This window comes from Elephantulus edwardii, unplaced genomic scaffold, assembly GCF_000299155.1.
Source record: "Elephantulus edwardii isolate Elephantulus edwardi_28Jun2011 unplaced genomic scaffold, EleEdw1.0 scaffold00017, whole genome shotgun sequence".
Taxonomy (NCBI): Eukaryota; Metazoa; Chordata; class Mammalia; order Macroscelidea; family Macroscelididae; genus Elephantulus; species Elephantulus edwardii.
In genome coordinates this window covers 22,910,905-22,928,692 of record NW_006399767.1, presented here as the reverse complement: position 1 = coordinate 22,928,692, position 17,788 = coordinate 22,910,905, and the positions used below count along the sequence as shown (strand labels likewise).

General features: G+C 38.3%; 1 protein-coding gene across 1 annotated transcript in view; it reads left to right on the top strand.

Moving 5' to 3' along the window:
- The window catches only part of RNF8 (ring finger protein 8, E3 ubiquitin protein ligase), a 48,379-nt gene that overhangs the window by 7,612 nt on the left and 22,979 nt on the right, over positions 1–17,788 (top strand). The window contains exon 2 of the mRNA XM_006882165.1: positions 14,296–14,424. Coding sequence (XP_006882227.1) covers positions 14,296–14,424 — 129 coding nt within the window. The remainder of the gene's footprint in view (positions 1–14,295; positions 14,425–17,788) is intronic.

Sequence of the window (17,788 nt, the reverse complement as noted above, 5' to 3'; positions counted from 1 at the left end):
GTTGGCTCTTGGGTTTTCATAGATACTTTTTACTATGTTGAAGAAATTCCCCTCTAATCCTATTTTGTTGAGTGCTTTAATCATGAAAGGGTGTTTATTTCTTGACTGCTGTTATCATACCTATTGATTGTGGATCCAAATAAGATGAAATTGTTGACAGTTAAACTCTTTTCCATCTCTCATGATGTTGTCACTTAATCCAGTGGTGAGGATTTCTGCTTTCTTGATATTAAGATGTAACCCATATTGAAAGCTATTATCTGATTGTCAGCAACAGGCATTTCAAGTCATCTTCACTTTCTGCAAGCAAGGCTGTATCTGTCTTCTGCATAACAGAGGTTGTTGATGAATCTGCCTTCAATCTTGATGCCACATTCTTCTTCTCGTAGTCCAGTTACCAAATTATTTGCTAAGCATACAGATTGAATAGGAGACATACTTGTTATGTCTTGATATTTCTCAAGTTTTTCCATTTAAACGGAATACTTTCTGTTTCACTGATGAGGATATTATAGTAAAGTGTCAATCTGAATAGATGTCTTTCAAACTTCTTTTTAAAAAATATTTTGTTCTAATTTGGTTAAAATTTATGGAGCAAGTAAGTATTTGAGTTTCAACAGTCTATACACATTTTATGACATTAGTTGCAATCCCTAATAAAACAGTACTTTTCCTGTTACACTACACTGAAAACCAAATTCAAGCCTCAAGCTTCAATACTGAGGATGCTATGGGGAGAATCTTGAATGATCCAGGAAGCATCAAAAGAAGGTGGATGGAATGCATGAGTCACTGTACCAAAAGAAGTGGTCAACACTGAAATATTTGAGCAAGTAGCATATGTTAAAGAGCCATTGGTGATGAAGGAAGAAGTTCAAGCTGTATGGAAAGCATTGGCAAAAAATAAGGCCCCCACCCCAGGAGAGCTCTAGTGGCCTAGTGGCAAGAAGCTGCACTGCAGTCCCAGAGGAGAGCCGTATGTATCCACCAGATGTTCTGCTGGAGAAGGAGGGACAGTCTCCTGTACCAGTCAGATACGATTTGACATACACACATAAAATAATAATAAAAAGGCCCTAGAAATTAATGGGATACCAATTGACATGCTCCAAATAACATAGGCAGCCCTGGACATGGTCACCAATCTATGCCAGGAAATTTGGAAGATAATACCTGGTCAATTGACTGTTCATATTTCCAAGAAAAGTGAATGGAAATGGGAAATTACTGAATTACCTATCAGAATGTGGAAATTACCAAATAATAGCATTAATGTCAGATGTAGGCAAAATATTACTGAAGATCATAAAAAAAAAATTGTTAGAACAGTGACAGAGAACTGCCAAAAGTTTGTTGGTTTTCAAGAGAATGAGACATCAGTATATTAATGCTGATGTCAGATGGATCTTGGCTGGAAGCAAAGATCATTAGAGAAATGTCTGTTTATGTTTTATTGACTATATAAAGGCATTTAACTGTGTGGATCATAACAAACTGGTTAATCTTGAGTGAATGGGAATTCCAGATCACTTAATTATGCTTATACAAAATCTGTATCTTATGCACCAAATAAAAGACCTGTAAAATATATTAAACATTAACAAAACTGAAAAAGGAAATAGACAAAATCTGTACCTAAACCAAGAAGCTGTCAGTCCATAGGATATAGTACTCTTTTTCACCATCACAACTCAAAGGGATCCATTTTTCTATTGTCATTATTTATTGTACAACTCTTAGATGTGTAGCAAGTGATTTAAAAAACCATGGTCTAAGTCAGGCACACCATAAGTTTTCAAACTAAAGTAATTTAGTAATTTGGAGACATCCCCAACAGACTTTTCCAATGCAGTATGTCTCCTGATCTTCTGACTACTCATACCAGTGGTGCTGATTGTGGGTCTAAGAAAGAAGAAATCATTGACAATTTCATTCTTTTCTTATATCAAGCTGTTGCCTGTTGGTCCAGTAATGAAGATTTTTATTTTCTTCATATTGAGGAAAAACCCATATTGAAGTCTATAGTCTTTGATCTTCTGCAGAAAGCTTTCCAGGTTCTCATTTTCAGTAAGCAATATTGTGTCAATATTGACGCAGGTTGTTGATGAGTGTCTCCAATCTTGACAGCTCATTTTTCAAAAAGTCGAACTTCTCCAATGATTTGTTTATCATACTGGTTGAATAGGAATGGAGAAAGGATACAGGCCTGTGCATACCTTTTGTAATTTTAAACCATACAAGTGTTCCCTTTCTTTGTTCTGACAACTGTCTTTTGGAGTAGTTATAGGTTTCACATTAGCATATTATGTGTTCTGGGATTCCCATTCTTCTTATAGTTTGTTATTATCCACATAGTCAAATGCCTTCATATAGTCAATAAAGCACAAATAGATGTTCTTGGTGTTCTCTGCTTTCAGCCAGGATCCATCTGACATCAGTAATGATACCCCTGATACCATGACATCTAAACCTAACTTGAACTTCCAGCAGTTTTTTGTCGGTGTACCTTTTTAGCAATTTTTGGGTAATCTTCAGTATTTTGCTTGTATGTGATATTAATGGTATTGCTTGATAGTTTCCACGTTCTATTGGATCTTCTTTCTTGAGAATGGAAGCATGGTTCTCTTCCAGTCAGTTGACCAGACAGCTGTCTTCCAAATTTCCTTCCAGCATAGCCTGGTGAACATATCAAGGCTGTACCTGTTAAATTGGAATCCCATCAGTTACTGGGGCCTTAGTTTTTGCCAATGTCTTCTGTGGGAAGCCAGGTGTTAAACCAAATGTTAAACCAAATACTTGATCAGGAACTGAAGACGGCACAAAACAAGGTGGTATTTCTCTTGAGACAGACCAGAAGAGATAGGTGTTCAAGCAGACCTGTGGCCCCCCCCCCCCCCACTACCAACCTTTTGCTCATTTGCCACTTGTTCCTGAAATAAGCAAAAGGTCAGCAAAGAAAACAGCCAATTAGTAAAGAATTTTCTCTGTGACTTATTTTCTGGCAATTTTCAATAAAGGCAAGAGAGACTCTAAGCTCAGGGCTGCAGTCTTGGATTTATACACACCCTGCCTTTACTCTCTCTTCTCCCCCTCATTTCTCGTTGTCTTCATCTATTCATTCATCCTGGTCAACAACAGCCTTCAGTGCAGCTTGAACTTCTTCCTTCATTACCACTGGTTCTTTGTTAGAGTGTTGACCAATCCTTTTTGATACAGTGGTTCTTTTTCTTTGATCTCCTGTTGATGTTCTTTGGATCATTCAAGGTTTTCCCCGTAGCATCTCTCAGTATTGCAGCTCTAGGCTTGAAGTTGTTTTTCAATTCTTTCCGCTTGAGAAATGTTAAGCCACGTTCTTCCCTTTTTATTCTCCAACTCCAGTTCTTTGCACATTCTATTAAAATACTTTGTCATCTCAAGCTGCTCTTTGACATCTTTTCTTTAACTCTTTTATGTCTGCATATCTTTGTTTCATTGACACGCTAATGCAATTTCCAGTGTCCAGTTTGGTTGGATGTCAGTCTAAGTAACATCTAACCAAATAGGACTGACACCTAATTTGGCTTTTTCTTTCTCCTTTGTGTTTGTGATGACCTTTTGCTCTATTCATCAGTGGTATATCCTTGATGTCATTCAACAGCTCACCTGGTCTTTGATTATTGGTGCTTGGTGTTTCAGACCTGTTCTTAAGGTGATTTTTAATTTCAGATGAGGTTGATTCAAGGTCGAATTTTGGTCCTTGTGGATTTGTTTTAATTTCTTCAGCCTCAATTTGAATTTGCATGGGAGTAATTGATGGTCTATTCCACAGTCAGTACTTGACCTGCATTTATCTGCTGATAATGAGCTTCTGCTATGATTCTTCCATAGATGTAGTCAGTCTGATTGCTGTGTAGTCCTTCAGATGAGGTCCAAGTGTAAAGTCACCTTTTTTGTTTTTTTAAAGAAGATATTTTGTGATGAACAAATGTCAGTAATTTCGGTCCTAGCTTCATTTCTGACACTCAATCCATTTTTAACTGACTACCATTTTTTCTTTGTTATTCCAGCATGGAATTGCACTGCCATTCCAAAGGTACACAGTTCTAATTCACCAGCTGCTCTGAGGGAGGAAGATGGTCAGTCTCTTCATGAGATTTACTGTCTCTGAAAACCCACTGGAGGATCAGCTGAGTCACTTCAGATTCGATGATACTGAACAGTAACAGCTCACTTTATAAGTAATGTATATAATGATACTTATCACTGCTATCTTTTATAAGAGTAAATTGGTCATGTTACTGCTAATTTTCTTCATATATATTGCTTTTGCCTTCACCTAAGTTAATATGCCTCTGTTGCTATGTACTGTTGACTCAGCTCCAATTTACAGCGACCCCATGTGCAACAGAATGAAGCCTTGCTGGTCTTTCATCATCTTCATCTGTCATGCACTTAATTCTGTTGTTGCAGCTTCTGTAGCCAATACATTCCACATTCCAATTATTAATGGATGCTTGCCACTATATCTCTTCATTTTGAGTGTACCATCTCATGGTCCTTCATTGGATGAAAGTTTTCTTCTGTGTCATTAAGATAGTTCTACTTTGAGGAGGCAGATCTTCACCAGTTATATTCTGAGTGCTTTTCTGGTGGGCTCATCTTCTGGCACAATTTTACATAATATTCTGCTCTTATTCGTAGATGACCAGACTTGCTTTCCTGGTCTCTGTGAGTCTGGAAGCTCCATTGAACCTGTCCTCCATGGGTGACTCTGCAGGTATTTGAAATAACAATGGCATAGCTTTAGAATCATAACAAGTAAGCTACCACAGCTTGACAAACTCTTACATGTAGTAGACTACACAACTGCTCTCTAATTAATGAGTTTTTGTCCCGTCTACTTTCATTCCTGGTAACCCTCAAAGTATGTTTCCTTCTATGTGTAAACCTTTCCTTGAACTTTTGTAGTAGTGCTCTTACAGCATATCCATCCTTTTGTGAGTGGTTAATTTTGATGTTGTTGTTGATTGCCTTCGAGTCGAACATGACTTATAGTGACCCTATGAACAGAAGACCTGAAGCTTTTCTATAACTCTTGTCATTTCTCAAAGTTTGTAGAGTTTCCAGAGGCATGTTTAGGAAGTGAATGCCACCCCTGCTTCCAAACTTGTCTTAAACTGGGAGCACCACCAAACACTGTCCACCATAGGTAACAGTTATGCCATCTGACACCCCAGTGACACAAGGTTCAGCATCACAGCAAGCCCGGGTTACCTCAGTATAGCATATTGACATAAGAGTGCTGTACCGTTTAGAAGAATGTTCCTCCAAAATATAACTGACTTTTAAATAAAAAGTCCCTCCCTGAGGTCTTGTTGATGCTAACCGTGAGGCTTAAATAAAAACCAACCAAATAGTGTGGTTTTGTTATTTGCTGTTGAGTCACCTGTGACATATAGCAACTCTGTGTACAGCAGCTCTGAATCCTTCCCTGTCTCACTAATTCTGACACACGAATCCCCATTGCCCCAGATAATGTATCAGTCCATCTTATCCAGGGTCTTCCTCTCCTGCTCTCTCCCTCCACCCTTCCGAGCATGATGTCCTTCTCCAAAGACCAGTCTTTCTTGACCATGCGCCCAAAGTATGTGTGACGGACCTTGAAAATCCTAGCCTCCAAGGAGAGACTTGGTTTCACCCTCTCCAAGACAGACCTATTTGTTTGCTTGGCAGTTCATGGTATGTTCAAGACTCTTCTCCAGCACCACAACTCGAAGGCATATATTGTTCTTCTGTCATGCTTAGTCATTGTCCAGCTCTCTGAAGCATAATAAGTAATTGCAAAGACTATGGCCTGGATTAGGCCCACCTTATTCTCTAGACTGACCTTGTTACTTTTCAGCATTCTGGAGAGGTCCATGACCACAGATTTTCCCAGTGCAGTTCGTCTTTTGATTTCCTGACTGCTGGTGTTACGAGTGTTGATTGTGGAGCCAAGCAAGCTGTAATTGCTAACAACCTCAGTCTCTTGTCTATCTATCATGGGGCTGCCAGTTGGCCCAGTGGTAAGAATGTTTGTCTTCTTGATTCTGAGCTTCAATCCATATTGAATCTTTGGCATTCTGCAGCAAGTGCTTTAGGACTTCTTCAGTTTCAGCAGGCAACTTTGTGTCATCTACATGTCATAGGTTGTTTTTGAGTCTTCCTCCAAACTTGATGCCACAACTCCTCCTCTTAAAGCCCTGCTTCCTGAATGATCTGTTCTGCATACAAATTGAAAAGGTATGGGGACAGGAAGCATCCCTGACACATTCCTTTCCTGATTTTGAACCATGCAATATTTCTTTGCTCTTTTCTGACAACTACTTCCTGGCCCAAGTATAGGTTTCCTTCCTCTGTTCTGAGTACTGCTTCTTGGACCAAGTATAGGTTTCAAATAAACACAATCAAGTATTCTGAGATACCCATTTTCCTCAAGGTTGGCCACAGTTTGTTTTGCTTCACATAGTCAAATGCTTTTGCATAGTCAGTGAAACACAGACATCCTTCTGTTACTCTCTACTTTCTGCCAAAATCCATCTGACGTTGGCAATAATGTCTCTAGTGCCATGACCTTTTCTAAACCCAACTTGTATTTATGGTCATTGTCTGTCAGTGTACTGTTCCAATCGTTTCTGGTTAATCTTGAGCAAGATTTTGCTTTCATGTGATATCTGTGATATTATTTGATAATTTCCACACTCTGGGTCACCTTTTTTTTTTGAATGGGGATAAATATGGATCTCTTCCAGTCAGTTGGCCAAGTAGTTGTCCTCCAGATGTTCTCCAGGTTCTTCCATGTTGTGTGATATCCTCCAGATTGGTTATCATAGCATACTATCCCATTGTGTGTATGTATCATAGTTTATTTATTCATCTGTTGATGGGCACTAAGGTTGTTCTCATCTTTTTGTTATTGTTAATGCTGCCATGAACATGAGGAAAAACACATATGATAAATATCTATCATTAATTAACTAGCTTTTGAGCCCTGTTAGTATCTCAGAACTTTCAGTCCCCACTGTGCTTAAACCCCACTGTTTTTTTTTTTGTTTTTTTTTTTTAATTTTTTTTTACTTTATTGTTTTTGTGTGCGTGTACCGTCAAATCAGATCTGACTGGTACAGGAGGAGATTGCCCCTCCTTCCCCGGCAGAGCATCTGGTGGATTCAAACCGTGCAACTCTGAGATTGTAGTTGCACCTTCTTACCACTAGGCCACCAGAGCTCCCCAAACCCCACTGTTGAGATCAATTTTGGTCTGTCTCATTCAGGGTCTTCCTCTCCTTCATGAACCTGCCTTTCCTAAGGATGATGATCTTGTTCAAGGATTAGCCTTGTCTGCCCAAAGTATGTAAGATGAAGTCTCACCGTTCTTGCCCCTAAGGAGTACTCTTACTGCACTTCTTCCAGTTCTTTCTTGTTCTTTTGTTACTCCATGATTCAAAGGCAACAGTTCTTCTGATGAAATTGTAAAATGGTATAACCACTGTGGGAAATGGTATGACAGTTCCTTAAAAGATAACATATCAACCAGAAATCTCATTACTAGGTAAATATACTAGTGATTAAAGAACCATGACATGAATAGATGTGTACACACCCTTCTTTATCACAGCATTATGCATTGTTGTTGTTAAGTGCCATTGAGTTGCAGGCGACTCATAGCGACCCTATGAAGGAGAGTCCTCCAGACTCATAGCGACCCTATGAAGGAGAGTCCTCCACGCTTGGGTGCCTTTCATCCTTTCTCCAGGTTTATATTTCCGGAGGCAAGCTGTTATGGAAGTGGATGCCACTCCTCCTTCCCCCGCTTGTTTTAATCGGGGAACTCCACCCCATTCTCTGTCCACATTGGGTAACCAACCATTAACGCATTTGACACATCTGTGTCACAGTGTTCAGCCTCACAGCAATCACAAGTGACCGCTGTACGGTAACTTGTACACCAGGGCTATGTGACCTGGAAGAATGTCCAAACTAAAACAATGAAAGACAGGCCTGAGGGCCATAGATTAAAAGTCACCCACCTTTGGCTTATGTGTAGTGGCATCCATTAAATATCTAAAAATGAATGATCCTGGAGAACATTATGATATGTAAAGTAAGTCATTCACAAATGGGCAGAAATAACTACACACTGCTAGTGAGAATATAAAATGGTGAAACTATTATAGAAAGCAGTTGGTGCTTCCTTAAAAAATTAGAAATAAAAATACTGTTCTAGCAATCTCACTACTAGGTGTGTATACCTGAAATAAATAAGAGCTGTGATATGAACAGATTTATGTACACTCATGTTCTTTGCAGCATTATTTACAATAGCAAAGATGTGAATGTAACCCTGGTCTCCAAAAACAGAGAATGGAGGGAAAAGCTATGGGATTTTCACAAAACAGATTACTGAGTTGTTGTTGGTTGCCATCAAGTTGACTACAACTCATAGTAACTCTATGAACAACAGATTGAAACCTTGCCTTAACCTGTGCGATCCCTAACATGCTTGAAATTATTGTTACTGTCATTGTGTCTGTCCATCTTGTTGAAGGTCTTCTCTTTTGTTAACCTTCAAACAGCATGCCCAGATATGTGAGAGGAGGTTTCACCATCCTTGCTTCAAAATAGCATCCTCGTTAGACTTCCTCCGAGACAAATTTGTCTGTTCTTTTGACTGCCCATAAGATAGTCAATGCTCTTCGTCAGCACTACGATGCCAAGGTGTCAGTTGAACTCTTTAAGGTGCTAAAGCAAGGATATCAGGTAAAAATTAAAGTAGGCCTGATTTAAGCCGTGGTATTTTTAATTACATCTTATATATCTCAAAGAAATTTGGATATTGAATAAGAAAGACTGAAGAAGAATTGATGCATTGCTCTGCAACACTTAAAACCAATAATTTACAGAACACTGCACAGTGTGGGTGCATCTAGATGATATGATCCTTATATAATATAATCCTTATATGATCCTTATATTTTTGATACATATATATAAAATGTGTTATGTTGGAAAAATCTGCTGTCAAGGACTTCTTTACAGTGCAGGGATATAAATTTAAAGGCTAAGGCTATCCTGTTGTGTTTTAAATACCCTGAGGGTTACATGAGGAGGACAGAAACTTTCAGACTAAGAACATAGTTGGGTTTAGTTATGGAAGACGAGCCCCTCAGGTTGGAAGGCACTCAAGTAAGACTGGAGAAAAGCTTCCTCTTCAAAACACTAAGTCAGTCATTGCTGTGGAGTTGGAACCAACTCATAGTTGACCCTCCAGTGGGTTTCCAGAGACTATAAATCGCAAAGCAGGGAATTGCCCATCTTTCAGTAGAGTGTAGGAGTTGTTAACAATCTCAGTCTCTTAAAAACAAACACAAAAAAAAACCAAAAAAATAAACAAACAAGAAAAATCAATCTCAATCTTTTCTCTATCATGAAGCTGCCAATTGGCCCAGTGTTGAGAGTTTTTGTTTTCTTGATGTTGAGCTTCAATCCATATTGAAGACTATTGTCCTTGACTTTCTGCAGCGAACACCTCATGTCCTTTTCAGTTTCAGCAAGCAAGGGTGTGCCATCTGCATAATGTAGATACAAGGCATAATGCATAGCAGGCCTCAGAAAACCTTGTGGACAATAGAATACACTTAGAGGAGACACGCAGATATGGCACCAGAGGCAAAGCCTTCTTACTGGGAATCACAAAGGAGGAAGCACAGTTGCAGACAGATATTACTGATTTGGAACATGGAATGTGAGAAATATGAATGTAGAAAAATTAGAGATTGTTAAGGAAGAAATGAAATACTGGCATTCTAAGTATTAGCGAAATGAAATTAGTTGTCATGGGGCATTTTTAATCAGAAAATTATGTGATATACAACACTGAAAATGAAAAGATGAGTTGAATTCATAGTTAAAAAGACATTTCTAGATCCATCTTGAAATAAAATGTTGTAACAGGATAATATCCATATGCATACAAGGAAGACCTGTATTTAATACCATTATCATTCAGATATATACACCAACAACCAGAGCTGAAGAGGAGAAAATAGATGACTTCCATGAGCTTTTTTCCCCCCAGTTAATTTTTCTACCAACTTTTGCAGTCAGAAATTGATTGAATATGCAACCAGGATACTTTGATATTAATGGATGACTGGAATGCAAAAGGGAACAGGGAAGAAGGATCAGTAGTTGTAAAACATGGGCACAGTGACAGAAATGAGGCTAGAGATAGAATCATAGAATTCTGTACAATCAGTGACCTATCATTACAAAAGAAGGATTTCAGAAGTATTTGGAAAATACGGCTTTGGTGACAGAAATTAGACTGGAGATCACATGATGGAATTTTGACAGACAGTGATCTAGTTATTGCAGATACCTTAAAAAAAACGCACACACACAAACAACCCACATAAATGGTGACCATACACAAGAATCAGATTGACTATGTCTGTGGAAAGAGTCAAAGGAGACACACAATATCAGCAGTCAAAACATGGTCAGGGACTGACTGGAACTGTCAAATTGAAGGTCAAAAAGTTTAATCCACAAGAGTTAACATAGAACCTTTAGTTTCTTCCACCTGAATTTGAAGAATTAATTTGATGCATTCATTTAACTAAAGAGTAAGGACCAGGTGAATTGTTTGTGGGAAGACTTTCCATTAAGGATGGAATGAAGAAAGCAAAAAAAAGATTAAAAAGACAGGAAGAAAAGACCAAAATGGATATCAGAAGAGACTCTGAAAGTTGCTCTTGTACATTGAGAGGCTAAAGTGAAGAAATGAAGTAAGAGAGCCAAACAAAATATCAAGTGTCAGCTTGAGAAGACAAAGTATTATAATATTGAGACCTGGAGTTAAAAAAATCACAAGAAAAGATTATACCTAGCTGCCTTCAAACTGAAAGAACTGAAGAATAAATTCAGGCCTGGAGTTGTAATTCTGACGAATTCTTGGGGCAAAATTTTGAATGATACAGGAGCCATTTAAAGATGGAAGAAATACACAGAATGTACCAAAAGAAATTGATCAACATGGAACCATTACAGGAGGTAGCAAGTGTACCAATGGTACTGCAGGAGGAAATGCAAGCTACACTGAAGATTTGGAAAGGAAAGAAAGGAAGAAAGAAAACAAGGCCCCAGGAATCAATGGAATACCAATTGAGATCTTTCAGCAAATAGTTGCAACCCTGGATGTGCTTACTAGTCTTTACCAAGAAATTTGGAGGATAGTGTTTTGACCTACTGACTGGAAGAGATCCCTTTTTGTTCCCATTCAAAAAAACTGTGATACAACAATATTGTGGATATTATCAAGCAGTATTATAACTATATCACACGAGTAAAATCTTACTGAAGTAAATGACAAATAGTAATCAACAAGGAACTGCCAGAAATTCAGGCAGGGTTCAGAAGAGGCTGTGTGACAAGGGATATCACTATTGATAGCAGATGGTACTTGACTGAAAGAAAAGAAACCAGAAAGATGTTTGTTTGCTTGTGTTTTATTGGTTATGCAAAGGTATTTGACTATGTGTATCATAATAAACTATGAATAACATTGAGAAGAATAGGAATTCCAGAACACTTAATTGTGCTTATGTGAAACCTGTACATAGACCAAGAATCAGTCATTAGAATTTAGCAAGGGGGCACTTCATGTTTTAAAATCAAGATTGAGTTCTTTCTTTATACCTATTCAACCTGTATGCTGAGCAAATAATTCAGGAAGCTGGGCTATCTGAAGAAGATGCCATCAGGATGGAGTAAGACTCATCAACAACCCTGTGTTATGCAGATGACACAACCTTGCTTGCAGAAAGTAAAAGAAACTTAAAACATTTACTGAAAATAAGTAACTATAGTCATCAGTATAGTTTACTTCTTTACATTAAGAACATGAAAATCCTCACACCTAGATTAGTAGATCATAATAGATGGAAGAAAGACTGAACTTGCTGTTGTTAGGTGCCATTGAGTTAAGTACAACTCATGGTGACCCTATCAATGAGAGATCTGAGCCCTGTCCTATCCTGTGCCATCTTCACACTTTCAGACACACAGAGCCCATTGCAGCAACCACCGTGTCAGTCCACCTGGTTGAGGGTCTTCCTCTTCTTCACCGACCATCCATACTTCCTAGCATCATGTCCCTCTCCAAGGAATAGCCCCTTCTAGCAACATGCCCAGAGTATGTGAGGCAAAGCCTAATAATTCTTGACTCCAAAGAGCACTCTGGTTGCACCCTCTCCAAAACATATCTATTTGTTCTTTTGGCCATCCATGGGATGTTCATTGCTCTTCTCCAACACCACAGTTCAAAGGCATCAATAATTCTGTCATCTTTAGTCACTGTCTAGCTCTCAGATGCATGGCAAGTGATTGGAAAGACTATGACCTGAATCAGATACACCTTGGTTTTCAAACAGACATCAGTACTTCTCAATAATGGAGAGAGACATGGTGCATTGGGAAAATTGGGACCTCTTTTAAAGTGCAAAATAGCAGGGATGTCATTGTAAAGACTAAGGTATGGCTGTTTGAAGACATGTTGTTTGTCTTGTATCATTGAGTCAGACCAGCCCATAGCTGACCCTTTGGTGGCCTTTCAGAGGCAGTTAAAATCACACTGGAGCAGCTGGTGGTCTCAAACTACACACCTTCGGGATTGCAGCACAGCTTCTTGCCACTAGGCAACCAGAGCACTCTATTTAAAAACATAGTATTCTCAATTACTTTGTATACATGTGAAAGTTAGACAGTGGATAAAGAAGACCAAAGAAGAATTGATGCCTTTAGATTGTGTTGAAGAGTACTTGATATCCCATGGATTGTCAAAAGGATGTCTGCTAGGCCAATTGGCATAACATGGTTCAGAAGGACTGTTCTGCGTCCTACTTTGGGAGTATTAGAGAGGGTCTGAAAAAATTTAGGAGTGCCCACTAGGCCTCTTAGATGCAACTATTTATCTCTCCCTGCCTAGAGCAAAGAAAATCAAAAACTCAATGAAGCAATTAGTTCAGAGCACTAAGGGACCAGTGAATGATAGTTTCATCTAGCTTGAGACTGGTAAAACTAGATGCTTCCACTGCTGACTATTTTGATCAGGATAACGACAGAAGGTCCAGGTGAGAATGGAGAGCAAGATTTAAAATAATTTTAAAAAGACCAGACTAACTGATTTTATGGAACCTCTTAGACTTTGGCCGTTAGACTTCCTTTAGACTTGGAACTGAACATACCCCTAGGTGTCACCTTTTAGCCAAACAATAGATAAAAATCAATCCGTAATACCCATAAAAAACATGTTTCTCCGAACAAGTAACTGTAAAAGACTAGAAGGGCAATTTTTTTTTTTTAAGTTTAGAAGGCAGGTAGTGACAGGAAAGAAGGATAAATGGAAATAGGAAATTCAGGAAGGCAACCCTGAGAAAATAACAATTCACATTAAAGATCAATGTGTTTCTAAATTGCGGAATGTGAAACTAAGGTGCTTTATAAACATTCATCCAAACCACAATTAAAAAGAAATAAGAAAAGACTATCTTCTAAAGTCATCTTTAACTAGGTAGCCATATATAGTTCAGAGAATAAATAGTGCCATCCTTGAGTATTACATTCTTATAGTCAATTTTTTTATATGATCAAACTAGACAAACTATTCTAAAGGATGAAAAGTTTGGGGGCAAAGAATTAGTGGGAATGAAACTAGAGCCGTAAAAGAGAGATTGTAGGCACTATGTGAAGTATATAAATCTAGAAACTTGAATATACTCTGGTTTTGCTGTATATATTTTCATTAAAAGTAAAATGTTAATTTAAAAAATTGAAGGATCTGCAAAAGTGGGGGGGAATGAAAACATTTTTGATGTTTAAAAAAGATTAAGGGATCTTCCTTGTATAGGTTGTACATCTGGTAGTATTTAAGACTAGCTGATGGAGAGGTAGAAAGATGTCCTCTATCTCATGGATAGCTGAAGTAGATCCTAAAAGACCTTTAAAAGTTCTACCAGCCCTGAGATTCTTAGAATTAACTGTTTTTCATACTATACTTTCTTGAAACAATTTCCTGTCTTTTTCTGCTTTTCAGTCTTTACTTTCTAGAAGTTTTGTGTTGATGCCTTCATGAGAACTGAAGAGATAGCAGATGAGCTGTCTAGGTTGGTTCCTTGGGTGTCTGGTTTCTTAAATACAGGATTGACGCAATTATAAAGGGCCTCCTATTTTAGCACAATGAGTAATTGTGCCTCTTCCATTGTTATTGTCTTCCTAGGTGACTATAGGGCGAGGATTTGGTGTCACATACCAGCTGTTATCAAAAAGCTGCCCTTTGATGATTTCCCGAAACCACTGTGTTTTGAAGCAAGATGCTGAAGGCCAGTGGACAATTATGGACAACCAGGTATAGGAATTCACAGAAGTCTGACACCTTTCACTGAATTTTTATTTCTCTTTCTTTTTTTTTTACACAGGAAATTAAAAATTCAAAAGATCAAAGATATCTTTTTCTCCCCTAAACACCCATTTCTTTACCAGTGGCAATTGTTTCTATATGCCAGAGATTGGATTATGCTAAAATAATCCTTAATGACCTTTTAATTGAAGTTGCTTTCAAGAATACTTGAATTGGTCTAGTTCAAGAAACTAAACTAAGTTACTGGAGAATTTAACCCTTTGTGAATGGATGGTGCAAAAGACTTGGGAATCTCCTGAATTTCTGGAGTACACCTGTGGCCCAGGGGATGCTACAGCGTGAGAGAAGCCAAATTGACTATGATTTTAGCTACTTAAAATTCCCACATCTTTCAACCTTGTTTTACATATTGGTGTTCTGTGAAATTTCCTTTGAATGAAGAGATTTTCTCTTTAAGCACATTTTCAGTACATTGGTCTGTTATGAATATACTCTGATTTCTGGGTGAGTAAAGTGTTGGACTGCCAACCAAAGGCAAACAGTTCAGATCTACCAGCTGCTCCTCAGAGGAGAGATGGGCAATCTCCTCCTTGTAATTTACAGCCTCTGAAAACCCACTGGAGAGTCTGCTGTGAGTCATTTCCAACTTGATGGGACATAACAACAGAGGATGTGAAATAGTATGTAAACTCCAGGATTAGAAAGTATCTAAAGTGCAAATATATAAGCACCATGGAATGTAGAGAAAATACAGATTATGAAGTCCAAAGTCAGCAGTTAAGGATTGTGGTTGAGTACCATTGAGTTGAAACCGACCCATAGCTGACCCTCCAGCAGGTTTTCAGATGCAGTTAATCACACAGGAGGAGATTGCCCATTCTTCTCCCGCTGAGCAGCTGGTGGATTAGAACCGTGTGTCTTCAGGATTGCAGTGCAATTTCTTACCACTAGGCCACCAGAGCTCTCATTTAAGGAATCTTTAGATGCTATTTTACATTGCTTCACTGTTCTGGTGGGGAAGATTTTAAAGATACCTATTAGAAAGTAAAGGGAGCTCTGGTGGTCCTGTGGTAAAAAACTGTGATGCCAACCCAAAGGCAGGCAGTTTGAATGCACCAGTTACTCCATGGGGAAAGATGAGCAATCTCTTTTCATGGTATTTACAGCCTCTGAAAACCTACTGCAGGAGTAGCTATGAGTTGGCTCAGACTCAGCTGCACTTAACAATGTTAACATTACAAAGATGGCTTGCCTACTAATCTCATTTTGATGCATAAACTGCTGGATTTAGACTGTTGTAGAGAGTACCTTTGTGTGCTTGAATAAGTTAATTTGGCACTAAGTTTTTACTGAAGAAACCAAAACCAGACCCTCTGCCATCCCATCTTTGACTCCTAGCAACTCTCCATCAGATTTCTGAGGCTAGGGCTCTTTTTTAAAAAAAAAAATTTTTTATTATTAATTTCAATGAAAATTTACAGAGACTTTGGATTTCTATTCATTCATTGTTGCACTTTTTTTCCCTGCTCCCCCACCCCTTCCAGTACACTCTTCTCTTTGAAAAGTAAAAGAAAAATTCTTTCATTGTTTTACAGTCCCTCCCCCTAGGTCCACTCCACTATGCAGCCTTTGTTCTGGAGTCCTGACATGACAAAAATACCTAATCACATATCCCTTTTAAAACATTTTCTCCCTCATCTGTTTCAATGCAGTATATATCATTTATCCCATCTTTCTCAGTCTCCCCCCAACCCTGATGTCAGTCATGTTTTACAACAGTGGCACTGTGCAATATTTGTCCTTTTGTGACTGAGATATTTCACTCAGCATAATGTCCTCCAAACTCACCCATTTTGAATAATATTGCACGAATTCCTTGTTTTTCAATGCAGCATAGTATTCCATTGTGTGAATATACCACAGCTTCTCTATCCATTCGTTTGTTGATGGGCACTTAGTTTGTTTCCAACTCTGCTATTGTGAACAAAGTCGCGATAAACATGGGTGTGTATATATCTGCTTGGATGTCAGTTCTGGTCTCTTTGGGGTATATTCCCAGTAGTGGAATTGCTGGGTCAAATAGTACCTCTATTTGCAACTTTTTTGAGAAAGCGCCATACTGCCTTCTATAGTGGTTGCACTATTTTACAATCCCACCAACAGTGAATAAGGGTTCCAGTTTCTCCACAACCTCTCCAGTACTTGTTGCTTGCTGTTCTGTTAAATTTTGCTATTCTTACTGGGGTGAGATGCTATCTCATAGTTGTTTTGATTTGCACCTCTCTTAGAGCTAGGGATTTTGAACATTTCTTCATGTGCTTGTTGGCCATCTGAATGTCTTCTTTGGTGAAGTGTCTATTCATATCCTGTGCCCATTTTTCAATTGGATTATTTACCTTTATCTTGTTGTGGTGCGAGGCTATGAATCTTTAAATGAGGCACTGACCCTTGGTGGATTCAAACCACTGTGTGTTCAGTTAGCAGCACAACAGATATTACACTGAGCTACCAGGTATCCTTATTGTGCTGATGGAGATGATGTAAATGCTGAATAAATTAGTTTAGTACTCTGAAGAGGCACAATTAGCAGAATAACAATTGACCCTGAAAAAGAAACCTTTGAGATTTGCTTTTCCATTCTATGGACAGAAGAATCAAAGGTCCAGAAATTTAAATTGACATATTACTGGTTGGTGAGTGAGTGAATGAGCAGATCTAAACTTAAGTAGATCTCTCTACTATGTCCTGTTGACAAGTATCAGTAGAGGACACAAGAAGTTTTCTATAATAGAGGTTAGAATATAATGAGTTAAAAAACTCCATAATTGTTATGCATATTTAAGATATAGCTGCATTTAAAAATTTTTAAAAATTATTATTTTTTTAATTTTAATGAAAGTTTACAGAGACTTAGGGTTTCCATTCATTCATTGCTGCACTTTTCTCCCTGCCTGCCCACTTCCCCCCTCCCCATTCAGTCTTCTCCTTGAAAAAGAAAATAAAAACTCTTTCATTGTTATGCAATCCCTTCCGCCAAGTCCACTCCACTATGCAGCCTTCGTTCTGTACTCCTGTCATTACAATAATACCCAATCATATATCTCTTTTAAACAGTTCTCTCCCTCATCTGTTTTAATGCAGTATACATCATTCATCCTCTCCTTTTCTGTCTTCCCTCAGCCCCAATGTCAGTCTTGTTTTATAGCATTGACCCTATGCAATATTTGTCCTTTTGTGACTAAGATATTTCAGTCAGCATAATAATGTCCTCCAGGGTCACCCATTTTGTGTAATATTTCATGAGTTCCTTGTTTTTCAGTGCAGCATAGTATTCCATTGTGTAAATATACCA